At 50.1% G+C, this 27123-nt stretch overlaps 1 protein-coding gene and 1 pseudogene across 3 annotated transcripts; one reads left to right on the top strand and one right to left on the bottom strand.

Moving 5' to 3' along the window:
* Nucleotides 1-766: 766 nt before the first annotated feature.
* Nucleotides 767-18539, bottom strand: P2RX5 (purinergic receptor P2X 5). Of its 3 annotated transcripts, XR_002138379.2 has the most exons (13): nucleotides 17808-18539; nucleotides 13130-13280; nucleotides 12463-12534; nucleotides 12098-12173; nucleotides 11915-12011; nucleotides 11548-11628; nucleotides 11098-11236; nucleotides 10414-10550; nucleotides 9822-9915; nucleotides 9616-9681; nucleotides 7287-7371; nucleotides 6903-6985; nucleotides 767-4617 (listed from the first exon to the last, which is right to left on the bottom strand). XR_002138379.2 is itself a non-coding variant. In XM_019743802.2 (12 exons), exons 1-12 carry the CDS (start codon nucleotides 17942-17944, stop codon nucleotides 4548-4550), a joined length of 1203 nt encoding a protein of 400 aa, XP_019599361.2. In that variant the 5' UTR covers nucleotides 17945-18530; the 3' UTR covers nucleotides 767-4547. The 3 variants fall into 3 exon arrangements, 2 of the variants coding, with proteins under 2 accessions (XP_019599361.2, XP_019599359.1); XM_019743802.2 differs by lacking the exon at nucleotides 7287-7371 and having other exon boundaries at nucleotides 17808-18530; XM_019743800.2 differs by lacking the exons at nucleotides 767-4617; nucleotides 7287-7371 and having other exon boundaries at nucleotides 4630-6985; nucleotides 17808-18538.
* Nucleotides 17983-25464, top strand: LOC109453767 (uncharacterized; annotated as a pseudogene).
* Nucleotides 25465-27123: the final 1659 nt, after the last annotated feature.

Genomic DNA, 27123 nt, shown 5'->3' with positions numbered 1-27123 from the left:
AGAAGGGGACCTGAAAGCTTGAATCCAAGTCCCTTTTTACAGATAGTAGGTGGCCCATGGCGAAATGAGGGAAGTGGATTTGGGACCCATGCCTCCTAAATCCCATTTTGGCTTCTAGACTGTGCTTGCACACAAAGCCCAGAAGCAGCTCAGGCCACAGCTTTGCCTCCCTCTTCCAATGACTTCTGAACCCTTTCTCTGACCACCACTGAAGATGTTCATTCTCGGTTTACAGCGCCTCTGCCAACCTCCCCCAACCCTTTCTCAGGGTCTTCTCTGAGTGGGAAAGGAGGGCTCACTGCTGATGTGGACTAAAGAGGAAGAAACAGTGGGTCCTCCTTAGGTGTGGGGAGATAAATGAGCTGATTTACTTATCCATTCCTCATTAGGCAGTAAGGTTGATTGAAATGTTCACTATTATAAAAAATGTTGCATTGAGTGTCTTCACATCTATATTGTTCTAAGGGAATTTAATAAGCCAGAGCAGAACATTAAAAACTTAATTCCAAATGCTTTTCAGAGTTTTATCAGATTATTCATTGAATGAAAAGTGCCAGTTTTACCAGTGCCTTCCTAGTCTTTTAATGTTTGCTCATTTAAAGAGTTTCCTTATTTTCATTAGAATTTCTTTGCAAGATAATAAGGAATGTAATATATTGCTCACTAATTGTTTCTGTGTCTGCCTCTTTTGGTCTCACTTTCTCCTTACATTTTCCTCTAAAACGGGTGACCATGAAGACATGAAGGGGAAAAAAATCATGACACATTTAAAGTTAATACTTTTATTGCTTTATAACCAAATAAAAATATCAAAGAATACATATATTGGGCAGGTCCCAGAAAATGTTTGCCATCCTACCCCCCTTTAATTCTGTGTCGTGGCCTAAGGGGAAACAAACAGCTGGAAGAAAGGTGTGTCTTTTGGAAAGACCATTCTGGTGTCCACGGAAGAGTATGTTCTGAAGAAAGTTGCATCACTTGGGTAGAGGGGGGTGGGTTGGAACCAAGTGGAGCCCTTTTCCAGATATGCACGACGCCATTCCAAGTGGGGTGATCTAGGGACTGCAGGGTCCTCGAGTCCTTAGCTGGGTGTTCAGAGACACCTAGAGGAAGTCACATTCCTCCCTCAACTGGTCCCCCACTGGGGCAGTCAGCCACTGAGAAGAAAGAACTGATGGGGTGACGCGGGCAAAAGGCATCTGTGACTGGCAGTCCTGGTGGCCCCTGCGTCAGGAGTAGAGGGCAGTTGGCTCTTTAGTGGCTGGTCCCCATGATGTCATATTGATATCACCCAATTTACAAATTTACCTTTGATCAGCATCATATTCCCAAAGCATGGAATAACTCATTCATTAGGTAAATACTAGGTAGATGGCTTTAGGCCAGGGCCTGAGCATAAGCATAGACAATTCATGGGATCTTGGACTTCTTACTTAAAAGTTAAGTCGATGAAAAGAAAGCCTCACAAAACCAGCTCCAGTCACACTGTCTTCCTCCAGTTCCTCGGTTGCTCCTCATGTCAAGGCGTTACTCTTACAGTTTTGGTTCCCTTACCTGGAATGCTTCCTCCATCGCCTACCGTTTCCCCGAAAATAAGACCTAGCCAGACAATCAGCTCGAATGCGTCTTTTGGAGCAAAAATTAATATAATAGACCTGATTGTCTTGCTAGGTCTTATTTTCGGGGAAACACGGTAGTTAGACTGTTACTACCCTTTCGAATTTCAATTTATTTGTCACTTTCTTGGGGAAAGCTCTGGCTACTCCACTGAAAATTCAGTCTGTGACGGTATGTGTGACCACTAGTTAAGGTTCAGCTCCCCCGAGTGGAAGCACTCTGACAGAACTGCTTGTGTTGCCTGCCACTATGTCACCAGCATTTAGTCCCACACCTGACACAATAGGTATTCAATAAATATTCAACTATGAAGGAACAGAGTAGGAAGACATTTTCATTCCAATATAAAATAAATAGTACAATTGTGCCTAGGTTTCATGGCTGCTGCCAAGCAATTCCAAAAACAGCTTCAAAGAAACCAGACCACCTCCTGAGGAGCCGTGACCCCTGCCCTTTTTACTTCCTTCCAAACATAAAAATAACATGCTAAATTATGCAATCCAAGGGTTTGCTTTACTGAAGAAGTGAAACACCATAATGGATCACCCCGATTTTTCACTTTATTTAGACAGCACGGTGGGCTTGTTGACTGGTTACCAGGCAACCCAAGGTGAGGAAGCTGGTTGTTTCCTGTTCTGGGGACCATGACCCTCTGCCCCAGTGGTGAAGCCTCACCAGAGACCTTTCAGTCCCCTTCTGACCCTCTGTCACGCAGGGTGTCATGCGGGGTCTCTGGTCCCGCTCCCCACATAAGAACGCAGGACATGGTGAGGCCAAAAAGGAACACCCACGGAGCCATAGATAGGGGAGTCATACCACTATAGTCTCGCTGGCGGCTGGGTTGGAGACACAGGAAGCAGGAGCCACATGACCTACAATCCGCTTTTCTGCCTGCCTACGTCACTTGCTAACTGTAATCCGCGCCTTTCTGCAATCCGAAATCCACAATCTGCGCTTGGTAGTGTAGCCGCAGCACATATATCAGTGGCTAATGGCTAACCGGTAACAGCTGATGGCCAACTAGTCACAGCTGATGACCATCTACTACACAAGCCAGCACCTTTCCATGTGAGGCCGAGAGCCTGGAAACTGCTCTCTGGGACTCTGTCCCCACACCTCCAAAAGCTCCAGGGCAAGGATGCTTACCTCCTCTGTACCCAGTGGAGAACAAGGCTCCTCTGACTTAAAGGAGGCCCAAAGAGCCTTCCAAAGAGGACACTCCCTAGCGTGACCTGGCAGCTATGCAAATAGCACTGGGGCTTGCTAGGTCTTTGCTGCCTGGGAGGCTCTCACAGTGACTTCTTGATCTGTCCCCTTGGGTTTCCACAGGGACTCCTCAGACACTGGGAGAGGGAGAAGCGGGTTAATAGGCCCCCAACCCAGGCTTTAAGCCTATCCCCTCGTGTCCCTTTCTGGCAGAGACTTGGTCTGGCGTTGCAGGCACCGGGAAAAGTTGATTTCCTGAGAGAGTGAGTGAGTAACTAAGTGGATTCTCAGCAAAACACGAGAAGTTGTTTTGGAATCAGTAACAGGCTGCCTTGGGGAACAGGAGTGGGAGGGGAGCTCTTCACTGTCTATTCTTTTGTACCTTTTAAATTTTGAATCATATAAATATTATCTAGTCAAAATATTTTCATTTCAATAAATTGAGTGTGATGCTCTTTTCCCTGGGGCGGGGGTGGGAGGTGGGGGAGGGGCATCCTCTCAGTCTCAAGGTAGAAGGTAAGTCTGACCTAGAAATTGGCACCACCCACCACAGGTGGTCATTGCCTCCCTCAGAACCAGCTTTGCTGATCCCCTCAACCGATGCTTCACAAACGTGAACCATCACCTGGGAGTCTTGTTGAAACTCAAGCTCTGATTTAGGAGAACAAGGGAGGGGCCGTGACTGCACATCTAACAAGTTCCCAAATGATGCAGATGCTGTGATTCACGGACCAGCTTTGGAGCCGCTAAGGGAGGGAAGCAGTGGAGTCCTCCAGGGAGAGTGGAGAAAGATGGGGGAGGGGGCGAGGGACTCCCTAACAGTTTGGGCCTAACGACCCTGCTTCTACCTGCTGAGTGAGCATCATTGCCTTGGCGCTTCAACTCTAGCCTTGGAGGAGAGAGAGGGAAGCTGGGCAGGGCCACCCAACCCCACAGAGCTGCCAGAGCCAAACCACAGGCCACGGTCCCCCATCTGGATGAGACGCTATGCCCAGAGCCTCCCGAGGTGGGTGAGTCAGACTGGAGCAGAGCCTCCCTGCCTCCTCTTACCCACCTTTCCCAGAAGCCCTCGGAGGCTGCCTCTCCCCTCAAGGGCCAGCTGCCTCCTGACGGGTACAGCCCTCCCCTGGTTGCCTCCTTAGCCACCTTTAAATTGAATCCCTAGGGGTGAGTCCAAAATGTCCCCTTGGATGTTGGCCACATTCTTTCTTTGAGGAGCCATCATTCTCTGCAAGGATTTGTGCAAGTCTTAGCTTGATGCCGGAGGAAGGCTAGAGTGGCTGAGCCTGGCTGTGATGTCTGTTGGCTCTGGAGGGAATTGCATGTGTGCTCTCCTCCCTGAGGACCAGGTCAGTGTCTCATTTAAGCATCTCTTGGATAGGACCCAGCCCACAGCAAAAAAATGTTTACTGCATGAATGAATGAATGAATATCCAACTAGGTTCTCAGAAAAAACTGAAAACACTAGGGTCCCTCAGGCCCCTGGCCTGCCCCCTTCCCTCTCCAGGGTCTCCGCTTCTAGAGCTGAGCCACTCTGGCATTGGGAGGTTCCCCTCCCCCACACACAACAAAAAGCTTGTAGAAAGATCCCAAAATGCAGAAGAGATGGCCATGCCTGGAAGCACCTGTCCTATGCAGATATAAGGATGGTTTCCCAGTCCAGAGCTGCGGGCAGTTCTGCCCCCAACATCGTCACCAGATCTGCTTTCAGCCAACGCCTCTGGCTACGCCTCCACCGTCTGCAGGTCCTGCAGCTGCTCCACACTCACTTTTCCATTCCCCACATGGCCGGACCTGTGTGGGGGTGGGAGGAGGGCACACCGAGGGCACAGAGGATGGTTGGGAACGCTGTGGACAGGGCAGCCTCCCTACAGGCAGACTCCACCCACAGCAGCCTCTCACTGGCAGCACTGAAGGCAGTCAGAGGACTGGCAGGGAGGGGCAGTGTGTGGAGGCCCTGGCCGCAGCCCAGACATGTGGAGATACTGGCACCATCCCAGCAATGAGCGGCGGCAGCCTCCTGGTAGTGCCTGGAGCCTCCCACAATGACAGGTGAGGCTGCACTGAGACCAGCAGGGGGGCCATTCTTCCCTCTCACAGGCTGAGGAGCTCAGGTGAGCACCCAAGAAGTGACCATCAGCTCAGGGAGCACATAGGGGCTGCTGGGAGGTGGCCAAGCCCTGAGTCAGCAAAGAATGAAAGCTGGGGGCCGGAGGAAAGTCCACCCCAGGCCAGGGAATGCCTCCTGGGATGTGCTTTGCAAGAGAAGAGTCACAGAAGCCTAGCCTGACTGAGCAGCAGGGGCTCCTGCGTGAAACCCACACTGGGAAAAAAAGGGAGAATGGGCCCAGAAAGGGCCAGGCTCCTGCCCAAGGGCACACAGGCAGGCAGAGGTGGGTTGGGCCTGAAGGCTGCCTCCTGACTCAGTTTTGAGGTGTCATCTGCAGAACAAGCCAGGCTGCCCAGGACAGTGGCCCAGGGAAGGCTACCTGTCAGCACAGCCACCAGCCTCCTGAGGCTAGGGCAGCCCCAGAATGTCCTCATCGGGAGGTGTTTAGGGAAGGCATCTGCTGTGGGGAATGGGAAAATGGGGGTGCTTGATAAAGCAGAAAAACTTAATGGAGAACTGGATTCTAGAGACACACTGCCTGGCTTCAAACCCCAACTCTGCCATTTATTAGCTGTGTGACCCATTGGGCAAGTTACTTAACCTTTCTGTGCCTTAGTTTCCTCATTAATAGAATAGAGAATATTAGTGCCCACCTTATTCAAGTTGCAGAAATGAGTTCACATGTACAAATTGCTCATAGCAGTGCCAGGCAGAGAGTAAGCCTGAGTAAATGACAGTACTATTAACGCTGCCTTAGCACAGCAAGCCGACTGCTTTGTGGTCACTTAGGAGACTGGGGAGCTACACCCCCTCCCCCAGAGGCCAGCTTGGATGAGCTCTGCTGAGTCCTGGACATCCTGCTGTGACCAGGTCACCACAGAGCAGGGACCCAGTAGTCTGCTCCAGGAGACGCCAGCACACGCAGCCATCCTCCTTTTGGCCACCACCTTCATCCTGTGCCCAGCAGCCCAGGCCTTTTCACTGCATCTCACCCTCTGGGGCCCTGACCTCCTGCAAGGGCTCCGCCGACAGGGCAAGGACCTGGGCAGGACTTGGCACTAACCCTGGCCTATGCAGCCTGGCCTCCCTCCAGGACTGGTGGGGGCAGGCTCTGCAGAACCACTCGCTCTGCAGGGGGCGCCCCTTTTCATCCCACAATTCAGTTGGGGCAGCTGGTGTGCTCAGGGCTCAGTCTGAGACAAGGTCAGGGCTCAGGGCTCAGACTATAAACCAGGGCTGGGGTTCAAGCCAGTTGAATGACTCCACCGACCGTCCACCTGCTGTCCTAGGATGTGGTCGGGCTGATGGAGCACCCCAGTTCCTATCCCGAGCCTACCCCTGCAATTCCCCATTCGAATCCCAGCTCCTCCAGAAAGTCTTCCCAAGGGCTGGGCCAGAGCCCCTTCCCCTTCCTGTCTACCCACAGATGTCAGGATTGCCCACTCATGCTGTGCTCTGAATACACCCACACACACACCCCGCCAAGCCCACAGCCCAAGCAAGCCTGGAAATAGGCTCCTGCATGGGGAAAAAAAATCCATTTTTTTCTTCCCTTACCATTCCAACTTCCGTTAATCCCAGCCCACCAGGTCCACCAAGTCGAAGAATTCTAAACTATAAGTGCTGGCAGGCACTGTATGTAAACCAGTTCTCTCATTTTGTAGGGAAACTGAGGCCCAAGGAGGCCTGGGACTTGTCTGGGCCTGGAAATCAGTTCTCCTGCCTGCAGCTTGTGGTGGCCTTTTCTTCCATGGGCTGCTCTGAGGCAGAGTTCAGTTCTGTAGAGCATGTACTCAGAACATTCCACCTTCTCGGCCCTTCCAGGGGAGCTCCCCATGTTCAGCCCTGACTCCGCACCCCAAGTCCCACCATCTACCCAGGATAAAGGTCCTAAGCCAGGGAGGGGTTGGCTGACCGAGGTGGCTCCACAGGGCTCCCCTTGGACTGCTGAGAAGGAAGCATAACTGACCTTGCTTCCTCATACTTCTTGTTACGGTAAAAGTTGCTCTTTTTGATGAAGTAGATGAGCACCAGATCACAGACGAAAGACCCCTGCAAAAGAGTTGAGGTCCCTGACTCAGAACCCTCGGCTTCTGGAAAGCCCCCAGCCACTTGACACATATTCCAGCCCGTTTGATCCTACAATAATCGCTGAAGGTGGCATCATTGTCCCCATTTCATAGATGGGGAAACTGAGCTCAGAAAGAGGCACCTTTGTTTATAACCACAAAGCTGGTCCATGGGAGAGCCCAGGTTAGCCTGGGTGCATCTGATCCCTCAGGCCAAGCACCTCCCACACTACACTGACCCCCCATCAAATCATGTGTTTAACAAATATTTGCTGAGCACTCACCACGTGCCAGACAATGAGACCCTCTGGGGACTCTCCCTCTGGTGCCGGAGACAAGCATAGAAATTATGACACAGAGTGACATGTCCTATGATGGGGAGAGGAACAGGAATAGGAGAGAGAAGATAGGACTTTACTCAGCCTGGGGAGGGACATCTGGGCTGAGTCTTGAGGGCTGAATAGTTTATATAAAGCAAAGCAAAAGGGTGGGGGGCACTGGTTAGCTCAGTTGGTTAGAGCACAGTGCTCTCAGCAACAAGGTTGCCGGTTCAATCCCCACATGGGCCACTGTGAGTTGTGCCCTCCAAAACTAGATTGAAACAACTACTTGACTTGGAGCTGATGAGTCCTAGAAAAACACAGAAAATAAATTTTTAAAAGTTGTAAAAAAGTTGAAAAAACTTGTTTCTACCCCTGCAGGAAGGGCATTGCAGAGGTAGAAACAAGCTTGTCAGACCTGGGAAATTCCATAGGGCCTGTGGGTGAAGAGCTAGAGACACTTCTGAAGAGGTGGCTGGGGACCAGCCTGTAAAGCTTCTTAAAATGTCTTCAAGGCCTTGGACCAAATCCTCTAGTGGGAGGCACTGAGGGCTTTAGACAGGGGCAGGCCAGTCAGAATTGTGTTTTTTGTGGGGTTTTTTTATTTTATTTTATTGGGTAACTTTTTCCCAGGACCCATCGGCTCCAAGTTGTTGTCCTTCAATCTAGTTGTGGAGGGAGCAGCTCAGCTTTCAATTTTTTAGTTGCAGGGGGCACAGTCCACCATCCCATTCGGGAATTGAACCGGCAATCCTGTTGTTAAGAGCTCACGCTCTAACCAACTGAACCATCCGGCCACCCCCAGAATTGTGGCATTTTAGAAAGATAGTAGTCAGTGTGAGAGATGGGTTGGATGGGTTGGAGGGGACCTGAAAAAGGACACCACAGTGCTGGTCAATCGAAGATGAGGATGCCTGAGCTACTCCAGCTGGGGTCCACTGATCCCTGAGCACGTACAAGCGCTTCTGACCAGAGCGCCTTGTGCAAATGCCCGTCTCCTCCACCAGAGGGCGACGCCACTCACAGCATAAAGGGGAAGGGGCAGGTTTACTGAATGAGTAGAGGGGAGGGAAGGGGAAGAAGCTGATGGATGGGCCCACAGGTGAATCTGGTCCTCTGACCTTGGCCTCTGCACACCTCTTTTTTCCCCCAGATACCAAAATTGTTTTTTATCAATTCTTTGTTCCACAGAGAACACTCCGCACACCCTCACCCAGCCTCAACCACGTTTCCCATTACATTCATTTCACAGGTATGTCTCCCCAATGCCTCTGCATTCAGAGTTAACTCACATCATGAGAGAGCGATGAGTGAAAGTGGCCCCTCGCTAAGAAAGTGATCTGTGCAAACATGCAGCCCTCCCTAACAATGTCAGTTGGCGGTGAAGAGGAATCATTTGGGCTCACTTTCGTGCATCGGGAGCATGGACCTTTGAGTCCTGCTACGGGACACAGTGTTCCTGGCCCCAGTGAAACATCCACCCTGGGTCCTGTGGGAAGCCTCCAGTGGGGCTGCTGTGGCTGCTTGGGCAAAGGAACCAGGGAAGAGGCCACCAGAAACCTTGCCAAGGGGCTTGCTGGGATGGACGACCCCATGTCTTTAAAAATCTTCCAGAAGAACAAAAGGGCATGACAGACATTCAGAGGAAACCTTTCCCTGACCTCCAGCCACTACTTCCTCTCCTGTGAGCTTCTCTGGGCCCAGCTGTAGGAATAGGTCTGAGAAAGGACTACAGGGCTGACGACCCTGCCTCGCAACCAGAGGTGATTTTGCCCCCCCACCCCAGGGGACATCTGGCAATGTCTGGAGACATTTTGGTCATCACAACTATGGGAGAAAGTGCTCCCTGCATCTAGTGGCCAGAGACCGGGATGCTGCCAAACATCCTGCAAATGCACAGGACAGCGCCCCCTACCCACAAAAAATAATTATCTGGCCCAAAATGTCAACAGGGCCATGCTTGAGAAGCACTGTATATGGCTGGACCCTGTCTCTTTTTAGGAGAAGTAGAGATGAGGCTTAAGAAGTTCAGGGGCTGATGCAGGATCCCCAAGAACCCCCAGGCCCAAGCCCAGCTCCAGAGCAGCAGGCAGACGCCTCTCTGGTTTTGGAATGAGAAACGGGTAGTCACTGCCCTCTGGAGGCGGTGGACAAGGGTCCACATAGCCCCATCTGTGCTGACCTGCTAAGCTCTCATTCTTTCTGTGGCACCATTGGGACGGCACCCCGAGGGCAGTGCCCTCTCCCTGCACTGGTGTTCAGAGGGTAAATGAAGGAGAAGAGAGGTACTCACAACACCCATGAGTGCCACCCCTGAGGCCATGTTGATGATTGTGGGGATGATACTGAACTTCCCAACCTGAAACACAGAGAAACACAGTGGGGTGAGGGAGGAAGGGTGGATAGTGAGATGCCCAGGGCCTCCAAACACAGCCCTCCCGACATACCTGCCCACCCCCGACCTGCCCAGCCTCCAAATGGGAGACGCAGCTCACACACCCTGCCATTCACCATGACATCAAAGCGGATCCCGTAGGCTTTCATCAGCGTGCGGAACTCCACCCCCGCTTCATCTCGGTAATATCTGGCAAACCTGGGGAGACACGGCCCGAGGGAGACCTCAGCCTGGCTGGGCCTTCCCAGTTTGGCAACACAGACTGGGCTGCTCAGAGATTCATAAGCACTCCCAGGACCTTGCTCACAACAGCCCCAGAAGTGGTTGCAGACCCTCTTGCTGACAGTAAGCTAAAGATTCACCCAAATCTTTGAAGTCCTTGACAGACATTTCCCCAGGAGACAAGGGCTCCCACGACACACTGGGCCAGCCAGGGCCACCAAAGCTCTGATGCAGCTGATCCAGCAGAGAAGTCAAGCAAGCCTCAATTTCACGGCCAGCCCAGGGCAATGACAGACCCTTCTCTCCTCTCCCAGAAGCCCTCCCGGTAGCCATCCCTCACTTCTCCTCAGCTGCCTGTCCCTGCACCTCCTGCTCTGACACCCACCCCCAGGAAAGGGTATCATAGCTTTGGCACCCAGGAAAGGACACAAAACATGGACAGAATCCTAAGGCAGCAGGCTTAGCCCCAGTTACCTAAAGTTGTACCCAGAAGAAACAGAGTTTCCTGGAAATCTGCTGTCCAGACGGCTAAAATAATAGCGTGGGTTGCATTCAGAAGGAGCTTTATCAAGATCACAGTTCCACTCAATCTGAATTCCTATCACACCACCCTTGATAAATAAGAGACAAGAATCAGTGCACAGGACTTTTTGGCAATGGACAGAAGTCACAGACCAGCTCTTCACGGAGAGCTGGACAAGACGGGTGTGGTCAGGCCAGGGGTCCACCTCCAGGAGGAAGGTGGAAGGCCCGAAGTTCTAGCCCCACCTCTGGACTGGCTGAGAAAAGGGTGTCACTGACAGCGCCCAGCCCCAGTCTCCTTCTGCCTCATGCATCAGAGGAGAACAAATTACTGGAGTGAGCCTGTACTATGGGCAGGCGCCTCACACAGAACCAGAATGTGCCAGTGGGGCTCCTTCTGGCTCCGTTCTATCTGATGCCCCAGGGACTAAGAACAAACAGCAGGTACTGAGTGTGCCCCTCACCGACGTCCGAAGTCCAAGCACAGGCACAGCTGGCTACAAAAACAGCTAATTCTGAAAAGAGGGCGTCCCTGGGGCAGGTGACTTTGCAGGGCAACCCCAGCCCGTGGGTTCCCCTACATACCTCCCCCTCATTACACTGCCCAGGCCAGAGCCCTAAGAGTGTATCACCCACCTGCAGGGCTATCTCCTGGAAGTTGCTCCCGGTCCAGCTGACCACAGAGCCCAGTCGGAAGATGGGGCAGTAGGGATTCTTGGGGCCAAATCGACAAGACTTCAGGAAATCTCTGTCTTTGGTGTCCAGCACATTGGTCCTGGGTGGGTGGACGCCGTGAACAGCCAGTGAAATGAAGGTAGACTTGCCATTTCCATGCCAGAACTGAACCTGACCCAGGACTCACGGGGCCCTTTACCTGGCCCAGGCTGAGTCCCTGACGTTAGCCCCTCTACTGGAGCCCTGACTACTTACCACGCTAATATCCTACTGCCTTCAAGAACAGAGCGCCACCCCCACAGCAGGGGAAGGGGCGCCCCAGTCTCCCCAGGTGGTTCATTCACACACAAGTGCCACATACACATGGGCCCATGCACAGCCACCAGGAGGGCCCGCCACGGCCCCACATACTTGGAGAAGTTGAATTTGGGGAAATGAATGAAGTTCTTTATGTAAATGGTAAAGTCTTCAGCCTTGCCCAGGAGTGGTTTCCTGAAAACCAAGCCAGGACAGCATGTTCAAGAAGCCCTGCCCCTGGCCCTGCCCTGGCCCCATCGATGCCTCCCCCAGGGCTTTGGTGGGGCTGAGGCCTGCCTGTTCTCTAGGTCCCCTAGAGCCTTTGCCATGGACAATTAATCTGTTTACGTTGGGGTGGTGCTCAGGCCTTGGGAGTGCCCCTAGAATAAGTATCCCAGCATGCGTATGTCTCCACCATCAGGCTGGGGCCCACTGCACAGGACTGGGTCACTCCTCAGGGTCCTGATCCACAGCCACTCACTCTGGCCTGGACTTCGTCTCCACTGGGCACCAGGCGAAGATCTCGCACGTGCCCCTTTGCGTGTTCCCTGACTGCAGGCAGCGGCCTGTCCTCACTCCTGCAGCGGTGGGACAGGGACAATGCCAGGAGCCTCCCTGCTTCAAGCCCCCTTCGGCCCCCAGCCCTGGCCACTCCAGGCCTCACCATTTCCAGCCATAATAGGCTCCCCAGGAGGGCAGTCGCTGTCTTCATAGCACACAGCATCAGGAATGCTTTCACTCTACCGGGAGAGAAAGGGCGCCTGGGTGGAGGGTTCCCCTGCAGCGTCCCCAGCTCAGAGCCAGGGCCCATCCCTTGGGGGGTTGAGGAGCTAGGACAGGGGTTCCGCCTCTGCCTGGGGCCACACACCCTCTGAGGAACTGCTTCCCTTAAAAAACATTGCAGGTATGTGCACCAGGGCACACATTCCCCAGGGCCCTTGGAGGGGATAGAAACCCCTGCTTCCAGAGAAAGGTAGACCCCAACCAGTGCTGGCGGCTCGCCCACAACCTGCCCCAGCCAAGTCAAACCTCAGCACAGGTCTCCTGCCGCTGGTGAGGGGTCACAATCAGGTTGGTGATGACGAAGAAGATGTTCTCTCCCTGAGAAACCGGACAGGGGTTAAGGGACCTCCTCCTGACCGCTTGGGGACCCTCCTTCCCAGGGCTGTCTGGCAGGGGTGGGGTCTCTTCATGGGTGTCGGGGACAATGGGGCCACAAAATCAGTGGGTCCCACCCATCTGCCCACTAATGTACCTTGAGAAGATGTCCTTTGATAGGTCCCTTCCAGGCCTGTACCCTGAAACTGTTCCCGCTGCACAAATCCCTCTTCTGCCCTCAGCCCCTGGGGCCCAAGACCAGACATGGAGGAGAAGGAGCAGTGACGGGGCTGCTCTGGCCCTGGCCCAGGTAGGTAGTGACCAGGCCAGGGAGCTAATATAAAGGACGCACACTGACCTGGGGATTCTCTGAGCCCCATTTGGTCTCAGAGACAAACAGGCTCAGGCATTGTTGGGAACACAGTGGTCCCATGAGGCACAGTCAAGGAGGGCCGGAGCTTGGCATAGGAGGGTGGGGACAAACCCTGGCAGCTGTTCTGGGCCAAGGGAAACAATGGATGGAGGTCCCTACGTCCCTGAACAGCTTCCCATGTGACCCAACCCAGCCAGGCCCTGCCAGCTTTGGTGGGGCTCAGACCTGGGGTGGGATGACGTAGTCGGCAACATCCCAGAGCCGCTCCCCGAGCTCCGAGGTGTTGGTGAAGGTCACACCCTTGACTTTGGTGATGACGCTGCTCTGTAGGGAGGTGTCGAAGTCTTGGTAACCTTTCTTCACCACAAACACCCAACTGCAAGGAGGGGACCAAGAAGGTGGGCATAAGCCTAGTTTCTGCCCTCAAAGAACGTTCCCCAGGCCCTGGTGGAATGCAGCAGGCTTGGGTCTCCTCCTTTCCCAACAGTTCCTGGGCAGGAGTCACAACTCCCACTGCTGCCTGAAGCCCTATCCTGCAAGCAGCAGAGGTGACAAACAACCCCAGAGGGGAGAGTGTACTGCTCTGAGTCAGGCTGTGTCAGCCTGGACTGAAACCTGCTCACCCCTGCACTGGCCATATGACCATGGGCAAGCCAATGAACTTTGGGGCCGGATAACACTGCCTCCCTCCAGGAGAACGAGGAGGGTTAAAGGACATGGTGCATAACCTAAAACCAATCATGAGGACACCTCAGACATCCCCAAACTGAGGGGCAGTCTACAAAATTAGAGTGCAAAATCCTGCACTCTTTGATGCCCAAAACAAGCAACAAAAGAAAAAATAGATACACTGGACTTCACCAAAATTAAGAACTTTCGTGCATCAAAGGACACTATCAAGAAAGTGAAAGAATAATCCATAGACTGGGAAGAAATATTTATGAATCATATAACTGGTAAGGTTCTAGTACCCAGAATATATAAAGAAGTCTTACAATTGAACAAGAAAGAAGACAAATAGCCCAATTTAAAAATGGGCCAAGGAATTTTTTCACCTAAGTCCACATATAGGGCATGATCAAAACATACGGTGAATGTTTAAATAAAAAAAAATTTATTACAGTAAAAGACACATTGCCATTAATCCCTCTCAAAATACTCCCCTTCGCTTCAGACACACTTATCCCATTGTTCTTGCCACTTTCTGAAGCAGTTCTGGAAGTCCTCTTTTGTGAGTGTCTTTAGTTGTGCTGTTGTGGCTGCCTCAATGTCCTGAATCATTTTGACTTTGGGAAAGACCCTGAAGTCACACGGTTCTAGATGCAGTGAATAAGGTGGATGAGGACATATCATAATGTTTTTATTTGGCAGAAATCGGCATACCAGAAGCGATGTGTGACACGGAGCCTTTAGCTGTGGTCATAAAATATGGTGAATGCTGCTACCAAGTGCCATCCAATGTAAAGGCAGGGAACTTGAATACGGGAAGCAATGCGTCAAATCTTAGCAACAGTGTGTGACAAGTTTCAACTTGTTTGGTGTAGTCAGTCAGGTGTGACCTACAGTTGAGAGAAGGTGTGTTTTAAAGTGTGCTGTAAATCATCCTCCTTCATGACAATGCTCCGTGTCACACATCAATTCTGGTATAGGGCAATTTCTGTCAAATAAAAACATTACGGTGTGTCCTCATCCACCTTATTCACTGGATCTGGCACCATGCAACTTTTGGCTCTTCCCCAAAGTCAAAACGACCGTGAAAGGTAAACATTTTTAATCGATTCAGGACATCGAGGCAGCCACAACAGCGCAATTAAAGATACTCACTAAAGAGAACTTCCAGAACTGCTTCAGAAAGTGGCCAGAACGATAGGGTAAGGGTGTTTGAAGCGAGTGGGAGTATCGTGAGGGGGATTAATGGCAATGTGTCTTTTACTGTAATAATTTTTTTAATTTAAACATTCACCATATTGTTTGATCACACTTAGCACTTCTATAAGAGTGACTTGTAATAAAGGGTTAACAAACAAACAAACAAACAAATAAATAAATATGGGTCAAGGATTTGAATAGACATTTCTCCAAAAAGATACACAAATGGCCAACAAGCACATGAAAGGATGCTCAACATCATTAGTCATTAGGGAAATGAAAAACAAAACCACAGAGATGCCACTTCACACCCAATAAGATGGCTATAAGCAAAAAAAGAAAAAAATTGGAAAATAGTAAGGGTTGGTGAGGCTGTGGAGCAATTGGTTCTTGATAATGGGAATGTAAAATGGTGTAGCTGCTGTGGAAAACAGTTTGGCAACTTCTCAAAAGTTTCATATGACCCAGCAATTCTACTCCTAAGTGTATACTCAAGAGAATTGAAAACCTATGTTTACACAAAAACTTATACATGAACGTTCTTAGCAGCCTTATTCATAATAGCCAAAAAGTAGAAACAGTTCAAATGTCCATCAGCTGAGAAGTGGTTAAACAAAATGTGGCATATCCATACAATGGAATATTTTTCAGCCATAAAAGGAATACATGCTGCAACATGAATGAACCTTGAAAACATTATGCTAAATAAAAGAAGCCAAACAAAAAAGGGCATATAGTGTATGATTTGATATATATGAAATGTGAAGAATGGGCAACCCTATAGAGACAAAAAGTAGATTAGTGGTAACTAAGAGATCAGGGTGGGGGAGAACTGGCTGACTGTCATTAGATACAGGTTTCTTTTTGAGGTAATGGAAATGTTCTAGAATTAGGTAGTGGTGATGGTTGTACAACATTGTGAATAGACTAAAAATCACTGAATTGTATAATTTAAAATGGTGAATTATGTGCTCTGTGAATTTTACCTCAATTTAAAAGTTGTTTTTAAAACATCCTGTATTCTTCAGAAAATGTCAATGGCATGAAATACAAAGAAAGACTCGGGAACAATTCCAGATTAAAGGAGCTTAAGAAGACATGACAACTGAATGAAAGGCATGAACTCAGATTTTCTTTTGCTATAAAGGTAATTATTGGGAAAATTTACAAAAGGTCTGTATCTTAGACAATAATATCTTTCGATGTTAATTTCCTAATCTTCATACTTGTAGTTGATTAAGTAAGAGAATTCCTAAATTTTAAGGACTATACAATGAAGTATATAAGAGCAAAGGGGTATCAATCTACTCTGAAACAGAAAAAATGTGCATGCACATGCACACACAGAATGAGGAAAAAGGACAACACAAATGTATAAAATGTTAACATTTGGGGAATCTAGGTGATGGGCATTTAAAAAATTTTTTGTATTACTCTTGTAACTTCTCTGTAAGTCTACAATCATGTCAAAATACAAAAAATATTTTAATGCTATGCTACATGTAATCTGCTTAGCGCAGTTAAGTACCTGGCACAGAGGAAGAACTCAATGAATATGACTCATCAACTTATTGCTGGTGTTACTGTGCATGTTAGAGATTGTTCAGGTTAACCTCCCCTTGGGAAAGTTGGGAAAACAGGCCAGGAGAGAGCAGGCACCTGCCTGAGATCAGGCAGTAGTGGTGTGGGATGCCCTGTACCTCCCAGGATGCCAGTAAGGGTTCTCTGTATAGCAGGTGCCACACTCTTTATCTCTGGGGGGCAGAGCTGGCATGTGCTAGGCTCTAGACTGCCCTGTCTCTAAGGAACTCTGAGAGGGCTGTGATCCTTAAGTCAACCAGCCATCTCGGTAGGGACACACGGGACCTGGCCTGGACAGAAACATTCAGCAAATACTCAAGGAACAACATTGCTTCATTCATTCACTCGTTCATGTCTCCTCTCTTGCCTAAGCAGTTAAGTGACACCAGGCTCCACCCTCGCGGCATCCGCAGCCTGGTGGGGAGTCAGATGCAGGCATTAAGCAAATGATTCCCCAAACAAGCATATAATTACATTGTGGTAAATCACCTGACATATGGGAGGGAAAAGAGAGGGAGTTGTGGGAGATCCCAGTCCAGAAGGGTGAGTGGGTGCCTCCCAAGAAGAGGAGGGAAGGACGCCTGGCTGAGGAACAACATGTCCAAAGGCCCGCACGTGGGAGACAGCCAGGTGCCTTAAGGATGAAGCTGGGATTGCCAGTCCTTTGGCCTCCAGGTGAGGTCAGGGCTGCCCTCCCAGGGGAAGCATCTGCTCCTCCCCCAATCAGGAAATAGCAGGGACTCGACAGCATTTACTGAAGGAGTAAAAGAGACACCTTTGCATCCCAGTCATCTGCTGTCATTTCCTCCCTCCACCTGTTTCCTTCCTACTTGGGTTGAGGGCTCAGAACAGTGACTGAGCAATCCCAAGGGGCTGCCCCTCTGCTGACCATGCCAGCTCCTGCCAGATAAGGGGGTGCGGTGTGAGCGGGGGCAGAAGGCTGCTGGGCAGGACCACCAGCTGGATACCAGAGAGGCCAGTCACCAGAGGGACATGCCAGGCTCATGAGTTGCCCCAGTCTGACGCTTGGCACTGAGCTCAGTGATTATAAATAACCTAGCCAGTGTGGGAGGCTCCTGGGGCGACAGCTGCAGCCCAGCCCCCCTGCATCCTAGCCCTCTTCCCACAGCTCTAGTACTGGGGGTTCCAGGCCTAGAGGAGGCAACTGTTCAGGAAAAGCCTCACAGATGGAGGAACCAAGAAGTCCCTGCTGCAACCCATCACCTCCTGAGCCAGTGTCCCGGGAGTAAAGGTCTCTCTCCTTAGCCCCCAACCCTTACACCCAATGGCTCAGGGAGGGCCTCCTCTCAAGCAGGGTCACAGACCCCCAACGACAGATCACACCATGTGTACACAGGCCAGTTCCTGGACCCTGGAGAGACCACAGCTGCGGGCCCCCGCACCTCCGCCACCTTCCCGCAAGTTCCACCCCCTCCCAACCCGCAGCACTCACACCACCAGGTAGGTCAGGATGGAGACCTGCAGCAGCCGGTAGAGCAAGCCCACTTTCTTGTTCTTGGCGATGACATACTTCTCGGTCTTGTAGTCGAACAGCGACTGGGAGAGCCTCTTGCAGCCCGCCTGTCCCATACTGGTCTCACCTGGGCCTGGGGACCGCGCCGCCACACATGTGCCGCATAGGAACCGCCCCTCGCTCGCTGCCTCCGCGCGTGTCCGGAGGCTTGGCCCTGGACGCTTTCTCCACGCGGCGGTGGCCCCTGTGCGCGGCTCCAACGTGCCCGGGCGGGCAGGCAGGCAGATGCCGAGGGCTGCGGGGCGCGCAGGGCCGCGGGTTACTGGACAGAGAAAGCCCCGCGGGAAGCTGGGCGGGGGCAGTGCCGAGTCGCGGACTGCGACCTTGCCGCCACCTCGTCCTCCCCCCTGAACGGACACCGTGACACCAGCGGACCGTCAGCCCCGCCACCGGCCTGGGAAGGCACTCCCAGAGGCAGGGGAACGCAGGTGCCCACGCTGGAGAAGACCGCCGGCGCCACACCAGTAGTGAGGAGCCCAGAAGATGAGAGGAGAGAGCTCCTTTTAAAGCAAACCGCCCCTCCCCCTTTCCCTACTCCCAAAGAAATTCCAGTGGTTCCTCCTATTGAATAGATGGGGAAACTGAGGCCAAGGAAGGAGGGACCTACAGTGCTGGGAGCTGAAGTGAAAAGGGGATAAAGAGCATTTATTGGTAAACACCACAGGTTTCTTGGTTTTTCTTGCTCCCTGGGGGAACCTGGGCCCCCACCACACAGGCTAGGAAAGACTAAAAGACTTGACAGACGCATGGGTCCTGCGTCCTTTGTAATTAAGTGGGTGTCCTTATTGCAGCTGCTACTGCAGGTGTAAAACCCCACACTCCCAGGGAGTGAGTTGCCAAGCAGGTCTGAGTGCCCACAGCATAAAGAACTCTGTACCACACCTGGGGTACATGGGGTGTGATTGGGGAGACACAGGCAACCAAGGCCCAGGATCATAAAATAGAACTGCAGAGAGGCGTGCACCAAAGCAAGCTATGGACCTCGGGCCTAATCTAGGCGGCTGAGGCTGTAACCCTTATAGTCGGGCGCAGGGATGAGAAAGAGCATCTCCGAGATCAGCGAGAGGCTCGCCCCTGCCTGTGGGCTCTGCCTTGGCGTGTGAGGAGGGACCTACAGTGTCCCTGTAGGATGCTTCTCATTTTCTGCATCCTGTCATCCTGCCATCCAACCAGAAGCAGCCCTCCTTCCCTTCCTAGCCTGGCCCTCACACAGGAATGAGAAGTCCCCTTTCCCTGAACCACCTGCTCTGGGAGTTACAAGGGACGCTGAAGTTCACCAGACGCGATCCTCAATAAAGTAAAAAGCCCAGGGCAGTCGGTTCCAGTTTTAGTGTACATGGGAATCATGTGAAAGAAAAATGCAGATTCCTGGGCCCCTAACATTTTATTTGCTGAGTCTAGGGAGGGGCCTGGGAGTCTGCATTTTGTTCTCAAACTGACATTTGGGAAGCACAGATGACGCATTTTTTCATCAATTTCAACTCAAATGTCATTTCCTCAAAAAGGCCTGTTATAGTATCACCCACCAAAAGTAGCCCCACGCCAATCACTTTATATCCCATTACCCCTTCTTATTCCTTTAGAACACGTGTCACTCTTGGGTACGATCTCCTTTACTCACTATGTCTCCCACTAAGCCCTTAAGCTCCAAGAAGGCAGGGGCCTTGCCTTTTGATATCTCTGTATCTCATGCCCACCGCTCTGCCTGCCATCTGAGTATAATAGTTCAGTACATATTTATTAAGTGAGTGAACAAATTCAGGTCTGAGTGAAACAGGGAAGGGATTTGGACCTTCCACCCTGCCCCAGTCATGACGAGGGATTTTAGAAGCTGAGGTCATCCTGGAGGAAAAGCTTGGGAACTGTCACCAGAACTTTCCTCAGGCTCCTGCCAGCCTCTTCCTCAGCCTTCCCCCCACATGGCTCTCAGAGGCGATGCAGCCTCAGCTGAGTAACATCACACCTATGAAGACGCCTTCCATCAGAGCCCCTGGGGAAGGCGGCCTTTCAGGGTCTCACAGAAGAGCGCCAGGTTGCAAAGCATCACCCCCACAGGGCACCACCCTTGCACAAGCAGCCCATAGGATGGTGCCACATTGGGTCTTTCCACTCCCCAAGGGAGTTCCAGGCTTCGTGGCCTCTTTGTTCTGCTGGAGGGATCCCCCAGAGACCAGGCCTTCATTGTGCAGGTGGAGTGACTGAGACCCCAGCTTACAGGGCAGAGCCTATAACTAGCTCCTGTCCAGGGCACTCTCCCTGTTTGTGCTTCCTTAAACCTTTACTAGCACCTGCTGTGTGCTGTTGGAGAGGCTGAAATGCCAGGCTCCCTGCCCTCTGTGGCTTGGGGTAACTGCCCATCTGGCTTTAGAGAAGGGGTTCTGCTCTCACTTGCCTTGCATGTGGGCAGCCCCTCCTCATCGCCCCATGGCCCAGCCAGGACCAGGCTGCAGCTTTTGACAGAACTATCCGGAAGTTTTAAAAACCACATGAGGGACAACCAAAGGGAAAAGGGTTATTCTCAGGGCCAGGCCAGACCCCTGCCCCCTCTTTGACCCCCCGCGCCCCCCCGTGGGCTCCCTCACAGCACAGCTTCTTAGACTGCTAGGTCCAGACCCATTGGTGGGTCATGATGTCAATTTACTGGGTTACAACAGCATATCAAAAAAACAAACAAAAAAAGAAAGAGAAAATATCAGAGTGTGTTTAAGAAAGTAAGGGTAGTCATGGTTTTGTGAAACTTTTGCTTGACGTATGAGTGTTTACATATACCATTAGGATGTGGTATATTTCTTCCTGTGGGTCATGGTCAAAAATAATGTGAAAAATACTTCTCACAAGCTGCAAACCCCAATATCTGCAATCTACCTCCACAGGGCTGGGGCGAGCTCACCCCACCCCCCAAGGTCAGACCTAATACCTATTGTACCCAAAGTGGGAGAAGGGACCTTTGCTTTTTACATTTGCATTATTAAAAGTCCAAGTCGGGGGGGTGGGAGATGAGGGTAAGGGGGATCAAATATATGGTGATGGAAGGAGAACTGACTCTGGGTGGTGAACACACAATGGGATTTATAGATGATGTAATACAGAATTGTACACCTGAAATCTATGTAATTTTACTAACAATTGTCACCCCAATAAAGTTTTAAAATAAATAAATAAATACATACATACATAAATAAATAAATAAAAAGTCCAAGTCAGGGGTGTTCCCCAAACCAAGATGAATTATCCCCTTGAGAGCAAACGGCCTGCTGCTTTTGAGTGTCCGTTTCTCCAGTTTCTACCTAAGCCCATCTCAACAGTCTCAGAACCCCAGGGCACCCTGTCCATCTTCACCACCATCACCACCGTAAGGAATACTCCTCAGCACTTACCACTTGCTAAGCACTGTTCTCCACGCCTTACGTGGATGGGCTCATTTAATCATCACAACTCTATGTAGTTGGTATAATTATTATCCTTATTTTTCCCTATGAAGTTACATGTGTCTGTGATCATACCACTGGTAAGCATCTGGGCCAGAAATTGAATCTAGGCAATCTGGCTTGCCAGCCCCAGAAATCATCTCCACTGTCACCATGAGCAGTGTCTTAGTTTCCACACCAACTCATGTGACTCACTCTGTGAGCCAGGCCAGAAAGGTAACTGTTGAGCCCATTTTATACTCGATAGAACAAGGTCCAAGGTCAGCTGAGAAGCTGAGGCTAGTAGAAGGTCTTGGGCCATCCACTCAAGGGCTCTGTCCTCTAGAGCCCGGGGCTTCTTCTGGATGGCATTTTGTGTGTAGCTCACCTATCGGCCCTGCCGGGGCCTGCACAAAACCATCTTACCTGGTCGTATAGTGCTCCTCGGAGGGAAATGGGCTCTCTCGTGATACCTCACGAGTGAAGGGTCAGTCGAGAGAATCGCTCCCACTGCTGCCAGAGCTGAGAGCTCCACCCTGGCATGCGGGGACTGACCAGGTGCCCTTCAACTTCACTCTCTGGCTCAGGGGTCAGGGGTGAATGGCTAGTCTTCAGAGTAGACAAAGCCTCCTCCTGGCCTCACCACCGTGCCCCTTCCCTCCCCTCCCACAAAGGAGTCCACATCATGCTTCATTACAGTGTTGTCCATCTGAAAGAAAGGGATTGGCACTGAGTGAACCGTTCTCATCTGGTTCACAAGCCTTTGTCTCGTTGGATGATTTAAGGTTCCAGCGATGAAGTGATGGGGAATCATAAAATAAATTTATAAAGGGCCTGTTCCTTTTTACATGTCTCACTTGCTCCAAAGATTTGCCAACATTCTAAGTCTAATGTTCTGTGTGGTTTGAATACATTTCTGGGGCCATCTAAGTCAGCTCTGGGTCCTGGGACAGTCTCTAGTAGAAACCACAGTGGATCCTCAAGTGTCTTGAATCGAGAGACAGAGTCCTCTCTGCTCCCCACTAAGAAATGTGCTGGGGGCTCCACTTAGGGGAAAACAGACCCTCCTGCCTCAGATGCCAACCTTTCCCCCATACTATTCTCTTCCTTCTATGAATGTTATAGATTATAAAGGAGTAAGTGTGGTGCAGTGGGGTGAGCCTTTAAATCACCCCTTCAATTAAGAAAAATTCTCATTCTCTAGGAGATAAGAGGGAACTTCTAAGAGAGAAACTGTTGGCAGGAGAGTGGCCAATAGCGTCACTGTGCTTCCATCAGCAGCTTGGAGGTGACACTTGGTCACCTTGCTGTTTCCAAAGACACACTGGTTCCTCCTTTCCCCAGTAGCCCCAGTGAGGACTTCCCCTAGTACTAAAGCCGTCCCCTTAGCCTGAGAGGCTAACAAACTCAAAAAAGGTTCTCCAAAAAATTAAAGGAAGCAAAATAAAGAAAACATCAATCCCATAGAACAATATAGTTCTTGGAGTAGAGGTTCAGACGCTACTTACTCACAGTGAATGTGGTTCTATTCCCCTCCCCCCCAAAGGAGGAAGGCTCATGCAAGGCCTAGAGGTAGGAGATTTGAGTCTGTCCTAGGTCACAAAAGAGGTTACCACAAAGCCTCCAGGGACCATCTGCAGACCCCGCATTCCTTCAGAGTCCTAAGTATCCTGGATGGCCCAGAAGGGACAGGAGTGGGAAAATCGGGGCAGGAAAGGGTTTCACAAGGGCCCCAAGCAATTTATCCTTTAATTTTTCTTCTGCTCTGGTGGTCCTGCTATGATAAGCACATTCCATTTAAGAAGTAGCAGATGCATTATTCATATCATTTCAATACAGTCAACAGGAAACAGGAAGCTCCTCTCTGTGGGAAGCATTTCATAGTCCACCAAAGCTCATGTGGTTGGCACTCATTACTTACTTCTCAAAATTTGACCTGGGGAAAAAAACTCTACTGAGGTATCAAACACTTAAAGAGAGTAGAGTCAAATGCAGCTTCATGGGGGACTGAAAAGGATATTGAAACATCCACACCCACAGAGGAATAACAACTCTAACAGGGACACTTCAGTAAAAGCTCCTCTTGTTCTTCCCCCTGCTCCCTGCAGTGGTTTGCCTCACAGCATTTATGAAATGTCTCACGTCCATCCCCTTCTCTCCACTCTCCTCAGGTTCACAAGACTATGGTGGTAATGCAACAAGAATGAGCAGGAAACCCTTACATAAACACCGCAAATGGTGTGGCTTCCCATAGTTCCTTGCACACAATTCTTCTGTAGATGCTCATTCCTCATTGCAGCTACTATCTCCACCTGCCCTCCCAGCCTCACATGGCCCATTACACACACTCAGCTTCAAGGCATTGGCTTGCATGCGTTACCATAGCCTTCACTTCCCAGCCTCCGTGCCTTTGCACAGGCTGGTCTCCCCTCAGTCCTCCACGGGGGTCTGGCTCCTTCACAAAAGCCTTCTGGATCCCTCTCTTTCCCTAAATTTCCACAGGAGAGGATTTGTACAATTTAGGGAGTTACAGTTGGGTACATATCTTATCTGTTGTTTACAACTACAAAGGCAGAAAAAGGCTTTACCACTCTGTACCACAGGACATTCGTGAAGTAGGTAGTCGTGAAAGCTGGTATATGACAAGGGAAGGGGAGGAGGGAGGGAGAGAGGAAAAAGAAGGGAAGGCGGAAGGGGAAAGGAAAGAAGGGAGAATGGACTTATTCCTGATCACCCTGTCTCTGCCATTAGCTTGCATATTTAAGTGTCTGGGTAGAGTGACTAAGTCTTTATTTTTGTGTGTATATTCATAGATTTCAAAACAGATAATTCTACCAGAGCATTAAGTTAAATCTGCTTCCTGAAGCAGTTTCTTAGCCATCAAGACTCCAAGTCTGTGTTGAGGGCTACCCACTGACAAAGTATAATCAGATGAACAAACCCTGAACTCCTAACTAGTATGTCATAGGGTTCGGCTCTTGCATCAAAATCACCTGGAGTGCCTGCCAAGAAAGCAGATTCCCAGGCCCAAACCAGGCTCGAGTGGGTGGGGCCAAGAAACATGAAGAGCTGAGCTCCTGTAAACAATTCTGCCCAGCAAGGTCTGAAAACCACCATTTCACCAGTGCTGTCACCTCTGCCTTGCCCAGTCTGTAATGAAGCTTTTGTGGAAAAAGGAATTAGACTTGGAGATCCAAAAACCTGCTACTGGAAAAATGGCTCTGCCTTATTCCAGCCCTGCGGGCTTGGACAAGTTGTCTCCTCCTCCATAAAATGCCTGGAGTGATCAAGGTCAGCTGCAAAAGTACAAAGCCCAAGGTAGGACCTATGCTTTTGTTAAATGGACCAGAGTATATAGAGAAGGAAGTCTGTGAAATTGGATGGAAACTATGTTACGTACTGGTACTACCCTTGAATTAAAATTTAACATTTGCCTTAATTATGAACATAGGCAACAAACCATGGTAGGATTAGCAGTACCGGTTATTATTTTTTTTGGCAGTACTTGTATCCTAATATCAATAGAAATTACAGATATTTTCCCATGACCTTACAGGTATTATAAATACCTCAAAATGCATTTTAAGGTCATCACTACTCTGATAATAGCATAGGTCTGTTGGCTTTCACCGCAGAGGAGGCCAAGATGCAACTTTCTTCGGTCGTCCTAAATCTGGATTCATCAGGCCGCAGAAGATCAATGTCGTATACCTGAGGTGCACCGGTGGGGAAGTTGGTGCCATGCCTGCCCTGGCTCCCAAAATCGGCCTCCTGGGTCTGTCTCCAAAAAAACATTGGTGATGACACTGCCAAAGCAACCGGTGACTAGAAGGGTCTGAGGGTTACAGTGAAATTGACCATTCAGAACAAACAGGCCCTGATTGAGGTGGTACCTTCTGCCTCTGGCCTGATTATCGAAGCCCTTAAAGAACTGCCAAGAGACAGAAGCAAGAAAACATTAAGCACAGTGGAAATATCACTTCTGATGAGACTGTCAACACTGCCTGAAAGATGCAGCACCAATCTTTAGCTAGAGGACTCTCTGGGACCATTAAAGAGATCTTGGGGACCACCTTGCCTGTGGTGTGGGCTGCAATGTTGATGGCTGCCACCCTCATGATATCATAGATGACATCAACGGTGGTACAGTGGAATGCCCAGCTAGTTAAAAACAACAGTGGAAATTATTTCAATGAAAGATCATTTGACAACCAAAAAAAAAGTAGCATAGTTATTAGACCTATTGCTTAATACATTAATAAGGCACATGTATCCCCATATCATAAAATATTTAAATATTTTGATCATTGTGTTCAATATAATTGGTTCTTTGTAAACTTTTGTGTATTTAAAAACAAGCTGACGGATGGACAGATGGAAAAATATGTGATAAAGGAAGCATAGTAAAATGTTCATGGAGGAAATCAGGTGTTCACCGTAAAATTAAACTTTTCTATATTTTTTGACATTTTCATAATACAGTGTTGGAAAAGAATCTGAGAAGGGGTCCTTAGCTTTTACTAGACCACCAAAGGGGCCTCTGGCACACACGAAAGTTAGAAACCCTGACTTAGAGGTACCAGTGTCCTTAACAAGCTAGCCATTCCACCCGTGAGTTCCTCATCCAGGAGGCAAAGGACCACCACACAGCCCCAGTGCAGAATTCCAGGAGTTAGGCTGGTAGCCTTTTCCTAGACTAGGAAATCTGAAAGTTTTGCAGAACTGAAGTGAGCCAGTGTTTTCCCCCACACCCCAGCATTCCGACCTTAATCTCAGACCTCATAGCTCTAAACAGAGGAAAGACTAGCCCAGGGTAGGACACTAGCCAAGAGCCCAGGAACCTCTGCCAGTACTCTGGGCCGGGCTAGTCCAGGCCCTGGAACAAGAGGAAGCATCTCCAGAGACCACACCTTCAATCCCCCAACCACTCTGCCTTCAGGACTGCAGCTGGCGATAGGGTCCTAAGGTAGCCCAACCAGACCCAGAATCCTCTCCTGAGGGAGGAGCGGGGAGAGGAGCAGAGCCCGGGGCTGGCCCTCCTGGAGCCCACACTGTGGTCCCGGTAATGTAGCTGATGATGGATCTGCCGGCAGTTTCTGAGTGCGGGCCGGGATCGTGCCTCGTGAAGCAGAAGAATGGAAACACGGACCAGCGAGAGGCAAAAAGTTTTAAAAAGAGTATAGTTTATTAGAGGCAGGAAAAGAGGTTGGAGCTCCCGAGTGGAAGGGGGTCCCGAATGGGGGGTGCCCCATGACTGAGGCAAAAGCTCTTACTTTTATACCTTCCCTTGCCTGCTTGGGGAAAGACAGCTGTTTGGAGAAGGGAACTGGCGCCTTCTAATGGAATTCGTCTACCAGGTTTGTTCTGTTAGCCCATCCTAAAGGAATTAGCAAAATAATCCATTCCTATCTATCAGATCTGTTCCGTTTGTCAGGCCAAAAGGGATTTATGAGTTAATTTATTAACCTCAAGGCTCTGTTACATTTTGTCCTGGAGTGGAGGAGTTATTTCAGAACCTCAAGTTTCAGGATATGGCTGTCTTTGTTTATTCCACCAGAGACTGTCTTGTCTGTCTAACATGTTAACTAAACTTTCTCCTTCTCACTGCTGATACCCATGTAACATAGTTCAGTCCTTCTGGAAAGCTACTTGGCGTGGCACAGTGATTACGAAAATGTCTTTAATGCCACTTTTGGAAAAAACTGAAAGGGTTTCTTTACAAAGTGTAAAGAGCTAGACAAATTTATTAACTCCCCATAGAAATGTTAACCTCTCCCTATCCTCACCCCGCATTTAGCAGTAACATTTTCTGACATCATTCCTTGAAA

This window comes from Rhinolophus sinicus, linkage group LG15, assembly GCF_036562045.2.
Source record: "Rhinolophus sinicus isolate RSC01 linkage group LG15, ASM3656204v1, whole genome shotgun sequence".
Classification (NCBI taxonomy): Eukaryota; Metazoa; Chordata; class Mammalia; order Chiroptera; family Rhinolophidae; genus Rhinolophus; species Rhinolophus sinicus.
The sequence above is the reverse complement of the archived record's forward strand: the minus strand, read 5'-3'. Positions and strand labels throughout refer to the sequence as shown.